General features: G+C 35.9%; 1 protein-coding gene across 30 annotated transcripts in view; it reads left to right on the forward strand.

Moving 5' to 3' along the window:
- Positions 1-19,033, forward strand: part of LOC117418161 (RNA binding protein fox-1 homolog 1) — a 790,080-nt gene that overhangs the window by 748,110 nt on the left and 22,937 nt on the right. For 24 of the 30 annotated variants that reach the window (XR_004546784.3, XM_059035620.1, XM_034030808.3 and 21 more), the window contains 2 exons: positions 13,295-13,427; positions 15,917-15,956. Coding sequence is in view for 28 of the 30 variants with exons in the window: in XM_059035620.1 (XP_058891603.1) it covers positions 13,295-13,427; positions 15,917-15,956 (173 nt within the window). In the remaining 2 variants the exon portion in view is untranslated. The remainder of the gene's footprint in view (positions 1-13,294; positions 13,428-15,916; positions 15,957-19,033) is intronic. The other 6 variants (XR_009330819.1, XM_059035607.1, XM_059035608.1 and 3 more) reach the window with 1 other exon arrangement.

Here is a 19,033-nt window from a genome sequence, read left to right on the forward strand (position 1 = left end):
GCCACTGGCTCTCATTCTCTTCTTTCCAAGCTTAATTATTTAACAGCTTATTCTTCAACAAGAGGGCTGATCCAGGTTAAATTGTTATTTTCTTCGTTGTATGCGCAGTTTAACTTTTACATTCTGCAGTTAATGGGGAACTTGTGTGTTTTAAATAGAATTACATTAAGCCAGTAGACTAGATATAGCACTTATAGGCTGGCACAGCGCAATGGGTTATGATTAGGTATTTGGATTAAGAGTATCACTGTTAATCTTGAAATCCCTGAATGTCAGCTATCTGATAGCTGTACAGGATACTAATATGCAAGACTGGCTCAACCCCCACAACTACAACATTGCCATCTGTGTCAGTAAATGTGAGTTTAGATCCAGATGTGCATGGGATTGATATCACAGATTTCAGGCATGGAAGAAAGGTGTCTTGGCAGGATCAAGCAGTTTATTTGTGACAAACCCCTTACAAAAAGCTCCAGCTTTGTATTGCTAGTGTATGTTACTCCAGGGAGGTACAGCTCGAAATTCTCGTAAGTTCACTTATTGCACAGTACGGTGATACAATAAGATATTGTCATTGAGCTAGGAAACAGCTGAAGTCTCAATACAAAGATGTTGGGCAATTTACAGTAGAACCTCAAGAGTTATGAACACCTTGGGAATGGAGGTTGTTCATAACTGTGAAAATTCATTTTCAGTGGTTTTAATAAATGTACAACTGCTATTTACAGCCTTAATCTGGTTAATACAGCACCGTAGTGCAGTACTCCTATTGTTATGACTTTAAAATTGTACTATATGTGGGAAAATGCTAAAACACAGATTTAAACGTCCAGGAAAACCTGGGTTAAAGTAGCGCTTGTTTTTATTTGATTGTATTTTATTTTATTTTAAACAAAGTTCAGACTCCTTTGGCTTGAAAAAAACCCAAAAAACTTTGCTTTGTTTAAAACTAAAATGTTCCTAGTAAAATTGCCCGTACTTGCTTTAAAATCAGCCTCACCTCTGTGTTTTTACTGCCCTGCTGTCTTTCATCTCCTTTTCAAATCGTTGCATTTTTTCTTGGTATTCCCATTACTGAGGATGATTCCGCTGTCAAGTTAAAACAAATATTTTCAATGTTTTCTTTCAATTCAATAGTGTAACACGTTTGCGTTTCCCAGTTCTCACCATTTCAGTAGTTTAACCTTGCGCTTTTTTATACTGGATTCTGGTTGCATGGTTGAGTGATGGCATACGGTACATCCAGCTAAAAGTGGGGTGTTGGGTTCACCGGTCAGTTCGTAGGTTTGGTTTGAGGTTCTTCTGTATTCACAACTGGGGTAACTTGCATATATTGCTGTTATTGTTTTGTATTATTTTCCCTGGATTCAGTCGTTCCGTGAAAACAAAAAGAAAAATAAAGTGTTGCTTGCAGTTCCAGGGGGATTCCCAAAGGAGCTTGTTTTGTGAAGCATGCTGCAAATGATTGGTCGTGGTAGTTGGAGGATGCATCGAGGTGGTGGTATTTCATCTCCATTGTGCTTCTGCGGCCCTCATTAGCGCTAATCTTGGCAACACCAGAGCTTGTTATACAAACTTCAAATGCAACCTGTGATTTTTATTTCCCAAGAATTAAAAATAAGGATTGTATCTATTTTTAAGTAGCTGTTGGACTGGACTACTGTTTAGGATTTGTTTCACAGTAATAATCTTGCAACTTGTTTTTTCTTTTTTTTTTATTTGTTTTTATTGAGGACATGTGATGTCATGGGAATACAGCATATGTAAGGGAGTTTGTTAATAAAAAAACACACTTATAAACAGACACAGTACCACTGCAATAAAGCAAATCCTGGAAGGATTTCTCTATACATAGAACTTTATAAAAATATAAATAAAGGAAACATTTTCTTCAGTGTGCATATATATATATATATATATATATATATATATATATATATATATATATATATATATACTGTATATATAATCACTAAGTTGAATATAAAATGAATTCAACCACATCTTACTGTCAACACTTTTAAAACTTCATTGACCACTTCATTGACTGCCCAGTATACCGCACCAGTTAAACCACTATCTTGTCGAACTTCAACTCCAGTACAATATGTATAATAAATGCAAATACATTACAATACAATGCAGTAATTATCTAAAAATAAATAAATAAATAAAAAGCTCTGTGCATAAAACATAGAGGCAAAATACTTGGATAACAAGATTATCGTTTAATTACCATTTTAAAATTACCAAGTTATTTCATTTCCACGTAAAAAAAAAACAAAAAAAAACAGAATGAACAAGTGTGAACAAGCCCATTATTATCAATGGTTCTGGCTGTGACAAAACCCAAGCACAGTCTGCAGAATGAAATATGATGCACTGATCTGCAATAAAGACCAGCAACCATTGCTAATGCAGGATTAAGTTGGTTGATATGCTTATTAATCACCCACATATTTTTCCTTCAAAGCATAATTTTCTGATAAAATTTCCATCAGCTTCTTTAATTAAACTAATGGTTTCAATGAGGTTCCCGATCAGTAGTTATTAATCCTTCTAAAGAATTTCACAGTAGCCCGAGTGTTATAAATTTTAGAAGTTAAAACAACACTCAAAGGCTCAATGGGTGTATAGTCATAAAAAAAGAATTGGATGATGAACAAAAGCCACAAACCAGTGTAAAACTCAAGCTTACTCGTTCCAGTATCAAACTGGAGCTGCGGTCGGTTCCATCTGCAGTCTACAATCTACAATCCAGTCGACAACTGACAGTATAATATATACAAAGCCATGATAAGCCTGCGCATTCCTTCTGCTCTCAGGTTTAAAATGCGCCTCTCGTGTCCTTCTCTATGGACGCTCATCATGTAACTTTAACTACCAGTGCGAATTGGAGAGTCCTAAGTGGGACTGACAAGAGTCCCAATCGAAATCGATATGATCCAAATCTGCTTCCGATGGAATTGAACAAGTCTGATTTCAAACCACTTTCAAATCAATCCCAGTGGCAGATGGAAACATAGCATGACAGACCGCGAGCTGAGTGCTAAATGTAGGATTGCAATCACATGTTGATGTCCTCTCTTTGTTTCCTCCCATCAGCAACTACCCACAACACAAGAAAACAGCGTTTGAAAAACTGAAAGAGCATTGAGATCTATCATCTATCATCTGAAGAATAAGATCCCTTTAGGTTAAGCTTGCTATGTCCTTTCATATGTACCTTATCAAGACATATTCTCCTTGCCACAATTGTATCCAACATTATGGCACACACACGCACACACACAACTAATAATAAACACCCATTTCCTGGTAAAATAAAAAAGAATTGACTCAAATTTAAACAAACACAAATTGTTGCCATGGACATCTATAAATATCTCCACATATTTTACCTACTCATAACCGCATTGTTAGGAAGCTCTGTTCAGTAAATAAAAGGGAAAATATGAACAAACCAAACCGAACCAATTCAGAATCCTCTCTAGCAATATGGAAATTGATCTGTGAAAGTAATGTTTGGTGTGATAGACAGCAGCAAATTCCGGTCCCTTCCTAATCCTCTTTTAATGTTATCACCTCACATATTTGTGCATGGACTCCAGGAGAGAAAATGCTCTGCCCTGTGTGGGGATTCCCAGAGAGACCTATAAGGCATGTATTATTACCCCACTATCACTGTGTGACCTAGTCAAGATAAGCCATTCTGATCTTGGTGCTTTTAAACCTTGCTTTTGGCAGTCTCGTTACAGCCACCGTACAGTCTATCACTGATATAAACACCTTACCTCCTTGTACTCTGCAACTTCCTCCTGTCCTTCACCTCCACCCTGAGGCAGGGTTCTATCCTCACCAAAGCGTAATACGAAATTGCTGCTTATATATTCATTTCTATGTATGTACAGTATTGTCCAAGTACTAATTCTGCATTGGAGTTCTGGACATACCTACATTAAGCTAGCAGTATCACCAGAAATCCTACAGTACTTAAGTACTACTAAACTATATTGATATTAATAAATGAACACTGGAGCACACTGCCCAGCCCCACACAAAACAATTATTTGAAGTCCTGTGCGTTGTTGCTTCGCAACCGAAAAGAAAAACGTCCGTTATTAGTTTCACTAGCCCTTTCTGAACTCCATCCCCAGTGTATTTATTCTGCAGCTGTGGGCTGAATGTAACAGCAGTGAAATTCTTCATGTTCCCACCAGTGCTTTATACCCCTCAAAAGAAGATATTGCAGGCTTTAAAATCCCCCAAACATCACTTCTCTTTATTTCTTCAGATATTATTTTCAGAGAAATGCGGCTATGACAGACAAGGATCCACCGGAGACGACTCATGCTTTTGTGCCAGACAGATATTAAAACGATAAACTACACTGCCATGGGACCATAGCCTACGAGTAACCAGAAAACAACAAGGCCTAGATGAGATGTTTCTGAAAGGTGGGAAGGCGTTTGTTCTAAGCAAGTCCCTGGATGGTACAGATAGCACAGTTCTGTCGACATGAAACACCGTTTTATTATTGTTATGTCTTTGTATATTTTTAACTTTTTTTTCAGCTACTCAAACATGTGAGTGAATGGGCAGTTTTTTGGTTTAAAGGGAGTTTACAAATGCGTTTTGTTTCCTCCTGTGTTGACAATAAGAAATACTAAATCATTAATACAAAAGGAACGCACTAATAAAAAAAATTAAGCAGGTCACGGTGGCTATTCTCTCTGCACATTTACTAATTTATTACTTTTTTATGATTTCAGTGTTTGGCTATTTTTAAAACTGTAAGTGGGCACTACAGTTTAAATATTGTACCATTTTTAAGGTGTTAGTTTTCACATGAAAATAACATACAAACTGAACTGGCTACATGGCATTCATTGGAATCACATAGCTTCAAATCAATTGAAAGAAAAAACATACATGTTCTAATAAACTAGAATCAACACTTCAAAACAATCTGCTTATTCAGCACAAAAAAAGAAAAAGGATCTAATTAGTAAAGGGATTAAATTACTGCACGTTCTGTTTTGCAAGTAACTACCTCACATAAAAAGTTAATTAATCAGGGCCATGTCATTTTGCGGGAAAGGTAATTAATCACAAATTGCCCAACACACAGCTTGTTCAGAAGACAATCCCAGACTCATTTATGTTCTTTCAAAAAAAACATTGTGCGAGAAACACAGGCTGCCTTTCATAATATTTTTATCGAGTCTTTTGTCTGTCTTAATAGAAAGCGGCAACAAACAGCTGTAGCTTGAAAAGATGAATATCAAAAAGAACAAATGAGAACAAATTTATTGCCTGTTGCTTTGCTGAAATGTCAGTGTGGGAGATTACATAGTAGAAATGAACAATAAAAACTGACCCGTACATATGTGGAGAGGTGATTAAACTTGTATATTAATTACAAGTTTCTTTTTTATCTGTATTTATTTTTAATGCATTTCAAATGAGTGTTTAGTGTGTGATAATAATAATAATAATAATAATAATAATAATAATAATAATAATAATAATAATAATAAACTTTATTTTATATAGCGCCTTTAAAAGCAATCATCTCAAAGCGCTTTACAAGAAAAACACAAATCACAACAACAAAGAAACACAGAAAATAAAAACATTCACAAAAAGGCCTTTCTAAAATAGTAAGTCTTTAAGCTAGATTTAAAAGCACTCAAAGTGGCTGAATCCCTCATTTCTTTAGGAATGGTGTTCCAGAGTTTTGGGGCATAACAATAAAAGGGCCGGTCACCCATGGAGCGTAGACAAGCAGGAGGAACACATCAGTTGAGTGAAGGTTCTGTAAACAGATAAAAGATCAGATACAGTACTGTGGAGCCAAACCATGCAGAGCCTTAAAGGTAAGAAGAAGAATTTTAAAATCAACTCAAAACCTGACAGGCAACCAGTGCAAGGAATCCGAAACAGGAGTGATGTGATCACTTACATGTGACCTAGTCAGGATTCTAGCTGCTGAGTTCTGAACATATTGTAATTTGGTAAGTGTGCTTTTAGAGACGCCTGTGAGCAGGGTGTTACAATAATCTATCCCTGAGAAAACAAAAGCATGAACCAGTTTTTCAGCTACAGATGCAGAGAGCATAGGTCGCAGCCTAGCAAGGTAGAAAAATGATGCCTTAACAGTATTCTGCACATGAAAAAATAAAAAACTCAAGCATGGTACCATCAACTGATAGGTTTACAGCATTGGTTTTACACAACTGATGGGAAGTCCCTAACAGCATAATCTCAGTCTTATCACAAGTGTGGAGTAGTGGTTAGGGCTCTGGACTCTTGACCGGAGGGTCGTGGGTTCAATCCCAGGTGGGGGACACTGCTGCTGTACCCTTGAGCAAGGTACTTTACCTAGATTGCTCCAGTAAAAACCCAACTGTATAAATGGGTAATTGTATGTAAAAAATAATGTGTAAAAAATAATGTAATTGTATGTAAAAATAATGTGATATCTTGTAACAATTCTAAGTCGCCCTGGATAAGGGCGTCTGCTAATAAATAAATAATAATAATAATGAGGTTCAAAAGTTAATCCAGGATCAAAAATAAAATCTCAAGCATGGTACCATCAACTGACAGGTTTACAGCATTGGTTTTACGTAGCTGATGGGAAGTACCTAACAGCATAATCTCGGTCTTATCGCAATTTAGATGCAAAAAATGTTGTGACATCCAATTCTTTATATCAGAAACACAGTCAGCAAGCACAGAGGCAGCAACATCAATATCAGGTTTAGTGTGGACATAAATTTGATTTTCATCTGCGTAAAAATGATCATTCAGGCCATGTAATCTTAGTATGTGACCAAGGGGAAACATATAAATACTAAATAGCAGGGGACTCAGCATTGAGCCTTGTGGGACACCAGCTGTTGCTGACCCAACCTCAGAACTAAAACCGCCAAGAGAGATGAACTGTTGACGCCCAGTAAGATAAGATTTAAACCATTTAAGAGCATTGCCAGAGATGCCAAACAAACTCTCTAACCTGTCAAGTAGAATATCAGGATTTACAGTGTCAAATGCAGCACTAAGATCCAGAAGAATTAAGATTGATAATGCACCTGAATCCGCTGCCATAAGAAGATTGTTAGTAACTTTAACAAGGGCAGTTTCAGTGCTGTGTAGTTGTCGAAAACCGAATTGCAAAGGTTCGTTGAGTTTATTTGCAGTAAGGTGGCAGTTTAATTGCAAAGTGACAGCACGTTCTAATATTTTAGCAAGATAGGGCACATTTGAAATGGGCCGAAAGAGTCTGTAAAAAATGTGTCTTCACAGGGTTTTTTTTTCTCTCTTTCGTTTGTACATGGTGAGGCTGCATTTAAATGAGGGGTTACATTCTCACAAAAAGAACAACACTACATTGCAGTTTTTTTTTCTTTTCTTGAAAATCGTTTAAGGTTTTATTTTTCCAAAAGCTAGCAAAGTGCATTCACCTGTTACATTTACCTTGCGTTTGCCCTTTTACAGCATTATAATTTGCAGTAATCTGCTGAAAATGAACATAGGGCTTTATAACAAGGCATGCCATATGCTCTAACAATACTTGCTACCTGCTTTTTCAGTTTCCTTTGTGCTAGCGATGTCCAGCTCAGGCCTTGATGTGCAAAAAAAGGTTGCGTCTAATCCACATCCAAATATATGCTGGCCTGCAACCCTTTATTTTCAAGCAGAAGTCAAACCCATTAAGTTAGTCACAGACTGTATAAGTTATTTTCCTAAATGCCTCCTACATAAAAATTATTTGAAAGGGTTTCTGGTTTTAAAGAGGAGGATGCACATTGCCAAGAGAAGGGGGGCCCCACATCTATCGATTTTGATGGCACACCTTTCCCTGGCCATATGGGCCCTCTCCTGCAAAATTGTAAACAGAAAACCAAAGAGTAAAATAATTGCCCTATAAAGCAGTTGTATACTTTTATGGCTTGGATACAGAATTTACCTCCTGTTGGGTTCTGCATCTGCTCTGCTTTAATCTATCCCATAGCACAACAAGTTTTACACTCTTGTTAATTACCCTCGCACACTTCCCCGCCGCCAAGTTCCATTTTTCATTGGGAGACTCAATGCAGCAAGCAGCGTTTGTGATTTTAAATGAAATAGCATAATCCAAACTGTTTATCCTTTAAATATTCATACACCACACTTGAATAATTATGTCCTTATTATTGATGTTTCAAAAGCATTATTCACATGAGCTTTCACACATATATCCCGTTTGTTGTATTTTTTTTAAATTAATAATAATAATAATAATAATAATAATAATAATAATAATAATAATAATAATAATAATAATAATGATAACTTGAATTTATTGTAGCGCCTTTCACTCCTAGGTGTCTCAAGGCACTGTACAAAACAATCAAACACAAATCAACATTACAAAAACACAACGAATAACAATTAATCAGTTAAAAAATGTTATAGATACACAAAGAAATACTTTAAATAAATAAAGTACAATAAAATAGGTAAATATAGAGATAAAATCGAACATAAAAGTACAGTATATTATAATAAACAGTGCAGACTGCAGTAAGAGTCAAAGAGTTAAAAAAATATATAACGGGGAATAAGTGCGTCTTAAGGGTATTTTTAAATTTGGCTACTGTTGTGTATTCTCTAATTAAAGTTGGTTGTGAGTTCCAAAGAAACCCAGGGATGTAATAGCTACGTCCATTTATATAACTTGGACCCTGACTGTGCAAAGCCTTGTAGGTCAACAATAATATTTTAAAGGAAACACAGGAATGATATTTAATGTATTTTTCAAGTAGACATGCAATATGATTTTACAATAAGGATATATGCTAATTATTTTCAGGGTGCATATAACAATTAGTATATGTATTCATACAGGCTGCAGATTTGTTTTAATAAATATGATTTCTCATTTTGGGTTCTTTCACATTTGTGTTCTTATTTAATATGACTGTTATATATTAAATGATATATAGCACAGGTGATTGGCCCGCTATACTCTTAGCTCAGGCTACACTATTACTGTGCTCCTCTTCCTTTGTTTCACATCCCCCACCCCTGGAGCGTCAGAGCCAATGTGACGCCCCCCTCGGGGTCCCCAGCAAAGTTCGGCCTCTTTGCACAGCCTGGACGCGAACTGGCGCCGTCCAAGCAGTGTGACTCATCCTGCGCTCCCAGTGGCAGCACTTTAACTGGACGAGCCACTCGGGGAACCCCTTGTTTGCGCTTCTTTAATTAATAACAAAAATTAATAACAACTGTCTTTCGTTGTGTGTGACGTCAGTAGCACGGCTCGGCTCTGCAGTGGAAAAACAACCCAGGCTCTCCTTAACCGCACTGTGAGAGCTCAGTATGGCCCTGACACAGCTCGGTTGTACAGTGGAAAAGAGGCATAAAAAACAGTGCTGTAGTCCATGCCAGCAGCAAAGTATTAAAACAATATTATGTAAAAATTAATAAATAAAGTAAGTTTTAACTGTATAGACACATTGCTCTTCTCCTCTTGAAAGAAAAAACAATTTCTTTATAGAGTTTACTGTAATTTTGCTGTCTCCATTCATCACCAACTTAAATAGCTGATCATTGCCCAGTGTACAGTACAAGATGAAATAAAACAGCATCAACCTTTATCCTGTATCTGTGGAATTGATGCTGTACAATTTACAGTTCCTGTACACTATGACTGTACAGCTCATGCATCATTGAGTAATTCAATATTTGAGTTGTTATTGTCATATCCAGAACTCAATTCTTTTTTTTTTTTCTCCTCTGGAAAACTTTGATACATTTTTAGCTCCAGAGTGTTATTATAATACCTGGCTCCAATCATTATTTATTTTCTGTGCAAGTAAAATAAATTAATACAAAGTTTGATTATTTATAAGTAGATAGTGTGCAGTGCAGCTTGAAGGGCGTATCTCAGTATCTGAGATAGAATTACTTTGAAAACCCTGCTGCAGTCCTCTTGTTGGTGAAAGGGGCGTGTTGAGCGTGTAAGGCTGAACAGCAAGGTGCAATAAATGGGGCAGAATAATAACTGTCTTCATCTACACTGGGCATTGTGCCATTTCTCCAAATCTTTCATTTCCCCTCAACCCCATTAACAATTCAGTGTTTCTATTAGAATTTAATATTTAAACTGATTGATGTAATTGAAGTATAAAACTAAACCCACCCGTCCTCCAATTTATGAATTAAGCTTTAAGTGTCATTATCACTGGTCATCACCCCATTAAGCTTGACTTTGATATTCAGCTTGTCATTTTCATTCTTATGGGCGATTTTTACAGACTCTGGTGACTTTTTTTATTGAAAGGTTTGCTTATTCAGTCAGCTGGTATTAAAATAGATTAGTAAAAAATGTAATCTATTTAAACAAAGAGTTCTTCTGGGAAACTTGCTCGGTGCAAGAAAGCAATGATTCTGATTTTCAAATTGTTTTTATCCAGTCTGTGAATACAGTTGTGTTTTTTAGCTACATGTCTCACAAAAACATCCTGGTAATAAATAAATAAATAAATGTAAAAAAAAAAAAATATGTATGTTTTTGCCATATATATAACACCTAGGGCTGTATTCTGATCACAGCGTGAATGCAAGTGCAAGCGTGAATGTCACTTGCCCCCGATTCTGTGGCGCATAAATGGAGTGAAGACGTTAAAAAAAAAACAGTGCTGAAATGGTATTCTGAAGACATGTCTTGCGCCGTTATAGAGCGCCTGACCCATCGCCACGGGTCGGCATAAATTTCAGGGCATTGTATCATTAACATATTCGCCAACACAATTCTGATGACAGCGCAATGGGGTCCCAAATAGACAACTGAGCACTGTGTTAAGACTTGCTGAAACCAGGTTTATTTAGTAGCACAATCAGGTACTTTAACAATTGAACACACTATAAAAAGCAAAGTAGTCTTAAGTAGCAACTACGAGCATTTGGACTGACATGGAAAGAGGCAATCAAAGAAAGAAAAGGAAAAGAAAAGGAAAAAATAACCTAAGATGAAAATATGACTAAACGTAATATTATTCATAAAGTAATAATAAATTAATATCTGATTTTTGTAAAAAAAAAACTTTTTTGCAGATACAGTGGAATACTACATATATTTTCGCAAGGACTGTAGCAATTTATTTTCATGGCAATTATTACAAGTGAAAATATTTACGTACAGTATATGGAGAGCAGCGTAACAGGAGCACCACTTCTGTATCTGTATGTGTATGTCTGTCCTTCCTGTCCCTGGTTGTTGCTAGTGCTGTGTGTGTGTGTGTGTGTGTGTGTGTATCATGTGCAACTGTAAAGAAATTAACTGCTGTGTAAACTTGACACAATGGTCCTGAATATCAAAAGTGTCTTCCGACAGTCCAAAACTTGCTGGCGCTGTCTGTTTTAACACGGCTGTTATCCCAAACGTTGTTTCCATCATAAAATCAAACCCTTTTCTGTTGTTTTCCGACAGGTGGAATGGGTGCAATTTACATAAAAGTGGCAGAAAAAAACTGTTTAGTATTTAAATGAGAAACCTGTATGTTAATGATGCAAATGACTGTTTCAGTTATGGAGGATATTTTATGCCAAAATGAAAAATAAATTAATAAATGATTTCATGCATAAATAAATAAATGTTGACATAAATAAATACATAGACAAGTATTTATTTATATACTTTATATATTTGTTTATTTATTTGTTTATCATTTTTGCATAGCAGCTACATTATCCCTTTCATCCTCTAGAATCGCAGCAATCTCTAGCAGCACATTGGGCTCCATCACCAAAGTAGTCAAGAGTCACTGCACCCACATCAGACCCTTTTTTAGACAGAGCCTGTTTAAAATAGGTTCCCATCTCCATTAGTTTCTTTTTTAAACAAGTGGAACCACTTTAGACAGAAAATACTCAAACCCACTTAATTTGCATAACATTCCTCATACTGTCGGAATTGGGGTTTTGCTCTGTTCTCATCCTTCCTGGCCATTTTTTATTTTTGCTCAGAACAAGAAAAATAGTTGGAAAGTTAAAATCCTGACACAAAAGCCCTCCTTGATGGTCGGAAAATCTTTGATATTCACGGAAAATGTATTTGCTTTGTTTCCGTGATTGACATAAGTCACCACTATCGACAGACCTGAAACAAGATATCGGTTTGGTTACCTGATAATGTACGAGCTTAACTAGTTTGAAACATTATAGCGGATTAGAAAATTGATCTGAGATTTCCTTTAACCTGGTTGGTCAATACAAGGGCTTAAATCTCTGTTAAAGGACCTTGAATGTTATCTTTTAAACTGTGTAATCACTGTTCCAAATCAATCCACCCGAAAATACGTAAATACAGTATTCGTGTATTTTACCTTTTTTCCTGCTTGTTGAAAGAAAGTCTCAGTTTTTGTAGTGCACACGCCCTCTGAATGTTGTCTGCCAATGTAAAATATTCTGCTTCCTTGTTGTCCTATCTATTTGAATTTAGTATAGCAAATAAAGTAAAAAAAAATAATCGAGAAAGTGTGTGCTGTCAGTGGCAATACAGCAACCACAGTACTATAGCAACTAGTCTCCGGTTTGAATGACGAGTTGAAATCATACAACTGCATGCAGTCTGATTAGTTTCAGCAACTTTATTTAAGCATATCACAGTAACAACACAGGCACGTTGCATCTCTTCTCTAAAGCCAGGAGAAGGAGGCTTTGACTTTATGAACACACACTGTGAACAAGTAACTGAACAAACAGCACCATCAGGATTAACACATACTGCTGATAACACGATTATTTTTAATTACTAAAACTTTTTAGTGTACTTATTTTGCTAATAAATGCTAGGACCTAACGGTATCTTAAATACTGAAACATACACAAATTTACGAGCACGCACTAAAATCTAAATAAAAAAAATAACAAGTTAGCTGTACTTTTAGCATTCTGTCTCTTAAAGGGATTGCCCAGCCCTGATTGGATAGCAGATTCCCCAACCTGCTCAGCATTGATTGGCTGGGCGCTGTCAGTGCGCCACTAAACGTGCTTGCACTGGGTTTTTAATTTCATCAGAATCACACTTTTGGAGAATCCACTCCCTGCGGGGCAGACGCGATTGACTTTAACCACTGTGTCTGCGATTGCAATCATTTCATCAGAATAGAGCCCCTAATGTAAAGTCAACATGTAAAGAAATGCAAGGGCCACTAACTTGTAATACATCTGTTTAAAATGGTATTGCAAGAGGATGAACTCAGCACAAATTCAAGCTCATTTCTCCGTCTGTTTATCGCAGTGCCAGGCTTCCCATACCCAGCTGCAACTGCAGCCGCTGCCTACAGAGGAGCTCACCTAAGAGGCCGGGGGCGCACAGTCTACAACACCTTCCGACCAGCTGCACCCCCTCCCCCCATCCCAGCCTACGGAGGGTGAGTAACACACCAGCAAACTCATCTATTAACACACAGTCCCGCCGACTAAATGCTTTTGCGGGTGCAGTGCAGTGCATGCTGGTCTTGCTTCGCCACGGAAACCAACACAGCATGCGACCAATCCAAATGCCTGAAGAGGTGCACCTTGCACAGAGTAATGAAAAATGACTAATTTGTACTGTCATGGTTGGTAGCTTTAAGCATTTTATATGTCACATGTTGTTATGGTAATTCTCTGAGCGACTGAATGCAATAGAAAAAAGAAACCATTTACAGTTGATTTTTTTATGTTTTTTAAATTGCTTCTATTTTTTTTTGTTTTTTTTAAGGAGGCTGGACAGAGTTAACTCAATCGAGAGATGTCATTAAAAAAAAAAATGAACCCTGTTAGTTTTTTCCTTGATTCTTTTCTATTTATTTATTTATTTTTTAATTGATTTTGAAAAACGATGGAAATGTAAAAGAAGTAAGAATGTTACATTTGCATTCATATTAATCTAATTGAATAAAGATCCAGTATGGAGATATTGAACATGCAAAGTTTCACTTGACCAGTTCACGTATATGTTAGGGTATGAGCTGCAGAGCAAAGAAACTTGGCAGGCACTTTTGTAACTTAAACGCAACTTTAAGTGCAGCATCTAGGCGAATATGTTATGACATTAAGTGTAATTCTGAGATTTGTAATCCTTATTTCATGGGGCACAAAACCTAATAATACTACATAAAGTTTGTCATGTCAGAAAGCAACAGTGATCTCTAAATTAACAACCTTGGGCTTTAAAGTTAGAAGTAACAGTACCACTATGACTGTACATCAATTATTATTTTTATTATTAGTTAGTTATCAGTAATAGTCATAATATTTTCATGCCTCTTTTTAGCCTTTTCTCCAACAGATCATCTGAAATGACTGATACATTAGGCACTGATATCACATCATTAGGCATTTTTGAAGAATTTTATGTTTAGTACAATTCAAAACGAGTTGCCAGTCATCAGGGTACTGAGAGCCGATATTTCTTTATACTTGGTTTTGAGACGAACGTGTCCACACATCAATTAACCAGTCTGGGGATTGTTGCATTGTGCACCGGAGATGCTTCCTAATGATGAATGATTAGAGATCTTTTTTTTTAACTCGTTGCTCAGATTCCATTTCACATAAACATAAATGAAAATCACACAAAATACCACTATTGTTTTGTTTCAGCTGCAAAAAAAACCCAAAGCATTTACATTAGATTTTAGATTAGAAGAAGGATACTGTTGTCTGTGCAATTTCCTATTGGGATTATATCTGAGATACAACAGAGAATAATATTAATTTGCATTGCAGTCAATTGGCCAAAACTGTGTGAATATTACATTTTTATTTTTATTTTATTTGATCTGGTCATTGGTCGAAACTACCCAAATTGATTTTGATTTCCATTTAAAAGTATTATGTTGTCCTGTATAATATATATTTTTTAAATCTGTATTTTCCAATTGTTAACACAGCACTGAATGTGGCATTGGCTCAGGTGTCGATTATCAATATCCATCATTAAGGGTTGCTAGCTGGTGGTTGAAAAGTGGTTGAAAAGGTGTAAAAGGTTAAAACCTTTTACTGTAGTGAAAAAAATTAGTTTATAATTGTTACACAGTATATGCATATCCTGTTAGAATATAGTTGAGTGCCTGAATGTAAAATGAACTATATTTGTTTTTAAAAATCTACCACACTGTGTTGAAATGATAAAACTGAAGAATAATTAACAGTATAAGAATGTCAATGTCACGCTTTCTGAAATATTTAGACACAGTTTGACCTACAAAGAATTTGATTTATAGTTCTTTCTTTTTATTTTAATCTGTGTTAGAAATAAATTATGAATAGGTGTTAAAAAATGTAATCTATTGTTATTGTCCCATAGGTACCATAATTAAAATAACTGACTGACCTGAAAATATTCAGACTCCTTATAAGAATTCAGAACAGCTTACTGACCAGAACCCCTTTGCATAATCATCACAGCTACTCACCCAATTTAGAATCAGCCCTATTTGTGAAGTGTTTCTGAAGCTTTGTGTCTGTTTTTTTATGTTTTTTTTATATATTGGCTCTAAGGCATTCAAACTGAAACATGCAGATGTAACACTACTTCTGTTACCTGTTAAAAGAAAAGTCTGTTTTCTTAGCTACTGTACTGGGTTCACTGTGAACAAAACAGATTGACTTACAGAAAATGACACAAAAATGATGAGCTTTATGACCCCTTGCAATTTAATACAGTAAATGTGATTCTCACAGCTCATTCATACATCTCTCAAACCCCAGCCTCCTTCCCAGATTTAAAAGTGCTTGTTCTTCTGTCTGTTTATTTTATGTATTTGTTTGTTCTTGTTTTAATTGACTAACTTAAGTCGCGCAGGGTTTGGTGGAGCTTGCATGTGGATATGCACTAATATGGATGTTTTTCTTTGTGTGTGCATCTTTCCAGTGTTGTATACCAGGATGGATTTTATGGTGCAGACATTTATGTAAGTATTCATCGACGTGCACACAGTCCTTGAACATTACCCCAGCCATTCTTCTTACAAGTTTGCTACATTGGTGTGGTTCAGTTTTGTTTATTAACTGTTCCTGGCCTGTCAAAAAGAATCCAGAGGAAGATCTTTCGCTTCACTACATCTCACATTACCCAACAGAAATAATGCAATGCTGTCAGTGCTGAATGATTGTTAATGGATTCAAATGTGGGGGGAAAAGTCAAAAGTTATATTTGATTTACTTAATTACCCATTTTAACATGGTAAGCACAAAGTTATATGCAAGATACTGCTTGGTGTACATTACCAGTATAAGCACACTACTGTCAGACAGAGCTGCACCTTGACATGCATAGAAATGAGCGGCTGAAGGCCAATCATGTTCTAGAGTCACACATACTAATACCTTTGAAGGTACGTGCTGCTGAGCGCAGTAAAATTGTAATTCCAAAGAACTATTCTTTTTTTAGCTATCATCAGAGCCCAGTGAAATTATTTTTATTGTGTACAGTTTCTCGTTTTATTTTTCACATATTTCGTTTTATTTCGTTTTATACAGATACACATTAATAAAACAACTCAAATAGATGTATATCAGTAATAGTATAGTATACATCATGTTTTAAATACATACATATTTTCTATTAAACATTATCGTTTTGTTTTTTTTACATTTTGACATAAACAGACCTTGCACAGAAAAATACTTTAGTTACCATAATTTCTCATTAGTGGCATAATTGCACATATAGCAATCTAACCATTAAAAAAACATAGGAATTGTATTTCAATCCCATTGCACTGAAGCAGGGCTTCACTATACAACAAAACTACTCTCTCCAAATTATACATCTGCACAAGTGCTAGTCAGAGCTTCCGTTTCCCTTCAGTCTATGGTAACGACTGAGCCTTCACAACTATGATTGCAAGTATTTATTTAAAGTATTTTTTGTATAAACCTCCCTATTTAAAAATGTCATTCTATGTTTGCTTTATAATGAGTTTTTGTTTTATTTTGTTTTATATTTGCATTTAGTTGTATTTAATTTTATATGTTGCATTTTGTTTTATTTCGTGCTATTTCGTATTTGCGAAAAACACGGGGCACTAGCTATCATGTTCTTGCTGTCAGCCAGCATGATTAATAATAATTAATTAAACAAGCAATCAAGGTACTGTATCACACAGCCACATGCTCAGCCAGCTTTCCAGATAAGACCATTTTTGTGGCTAATCAAGCATATATAAAAGTCAAGGCACTGGTACTGTAAATAGCCACTAGATTCATGTAATGTCGTGAAGCAAGACGGGGGGGGCTGGTAGGTTAATTACCAAAACTAGAAACTCCTATGTATCTCTGATGCAGGATTTTTTAATTGAAATGGGCACTGAAGAACAAAAACATCAGTTCTTGTTAACAGTTATAAATATTATATTAAGATAACCCAAACACATCAGTTTTAAGGTTTTATTTTGATCTAAATGGCCATGGTCCTTCCTGTTTATTAGTTTAAGGCACACATTCATAACAGAGAGAAAAGGGCCAAGGTCAAAAGTTAATAGTCTTGTGACTTAGCTTTGCAGAGATGCTTCAGAGCATTGACAGACGTCTGCACTGTGCCTTTCACTACTGGTGGTCCTTTCTGAAGGGCAAAAGCTGTAGGTCACCCTTTTGGCTTTCTTGAGTCCAGTAGTAAATAATCTCAATCAGAACAATGCCTCGGTCCCCATTTTACTATTATACAATGACTTTGGAGTAATTTACTGCTGAACTAGACACAATGTTTTTCCTTCAGAACAGTTTGCCCCTTCAGAAGGCATACCAGCAAGCTGCTGTGTAGAAGCCTGGATAAGGCATCATTGTGAGTCGGTCCTTAGGTTGTTTGATAGTGTCAGTAAAGATTGCTACCTTCCAATGTCAAAAAGAACAGGCATTACAGCAGTAAAAGGCTTTTGTTCTATTAAAAGTACCACTCATGTACATTATCATGCACAGTGCTTGCCCGGTACTAAATTATCTACATCAAAAATAATAAAAAAAAAATGTGTAAAACAATAAAACGCAACTAAAAATATGCCTTGGTATGTTTAGCTAATGTTCCCTTTTTTTGTCTTCCATGAGCACTGCACCACGGAGAGTTAGATTGATTATGTCAAATTGATATGAACATTAAATATTCATTAGAAAATATAAGAAAACATTACTTATATTTATTACAAATCATTCTTTAAAGGCCGCTCAGTGAAATGTAGTAAATGTTTGATGAGGAAAAAGGGAATTCAGAGATGATGGAACAAAAAATAAAAATAATTGTTCTCGCAGGGTAGAACTCTATACACTAATTATAGGCCACAATGCATTAGATAGATACATATAGAGGTTGTATATATAGCTAGACATAGAAAATAAATATGCCTACTCTTTTATATTAATCTATACAATTTTTATATGAACAGAAACCAAACCTAAAGGTTAGATCTGGGGACCTAGGGGGTTCATTAATTTAGTCACTTCCTTTGCTGTGAGAGATTAAGCAAGGGTATCTGTGCAACTAGTTTGCAATTAAGATGCATCTCAGTTGGAAAAATACGGGGGAATATTTAAAACACAAAGTGAAGACAAGACATAAAAGAATGATGCCACATTTCCATCTGCACCATGAAACCAGTCTGGCAGCCCCAGTTTCCCATATCAAACTGGGGCTGCCAATGGTTCCAGCTGCAGCTGATTCATGTGGATGATGGAAACGAACAGGATCGATATCAATCTGCTTTCAACTTCAGTAGCAAATTAAAACAAGGCATTAGATAAAGTATAGCATACTTTGAGTTAACTGCTACAGTAGTTAGTAACATTTGCAAAGCCATATCCAAATCAATCGATCAATAAATAACAACATTTGAACACTAATATCTGGGCCATCTGTTGCAACAGCGGACACATCTCATTGCAATACGTATTTATTTATTAGTTTGTTTGTTCATTATGTCACAATACCTGTGCTTACCAAGCATTATTTCTTAACTGTTTTACTTGGCTACTTTTTCCAAACCAGCAGTACTCAGTT

Source organism: Acipenser ruthenus, chromosome 13 (assembly GCF_902713425.1).
Source record: "Acipenser ruthenus chromosome 13, fAciRut3.2 maternal haplotype, whole genome shotgun sequence".
Classification (NCBI taxonomy): domain Eukaryota; kingdom Metazoa; phylum Chordata; class Actinopteri; order Acipenseriformes; family Acipenseridae; genus Acipenser; species Acipenser ruthenus.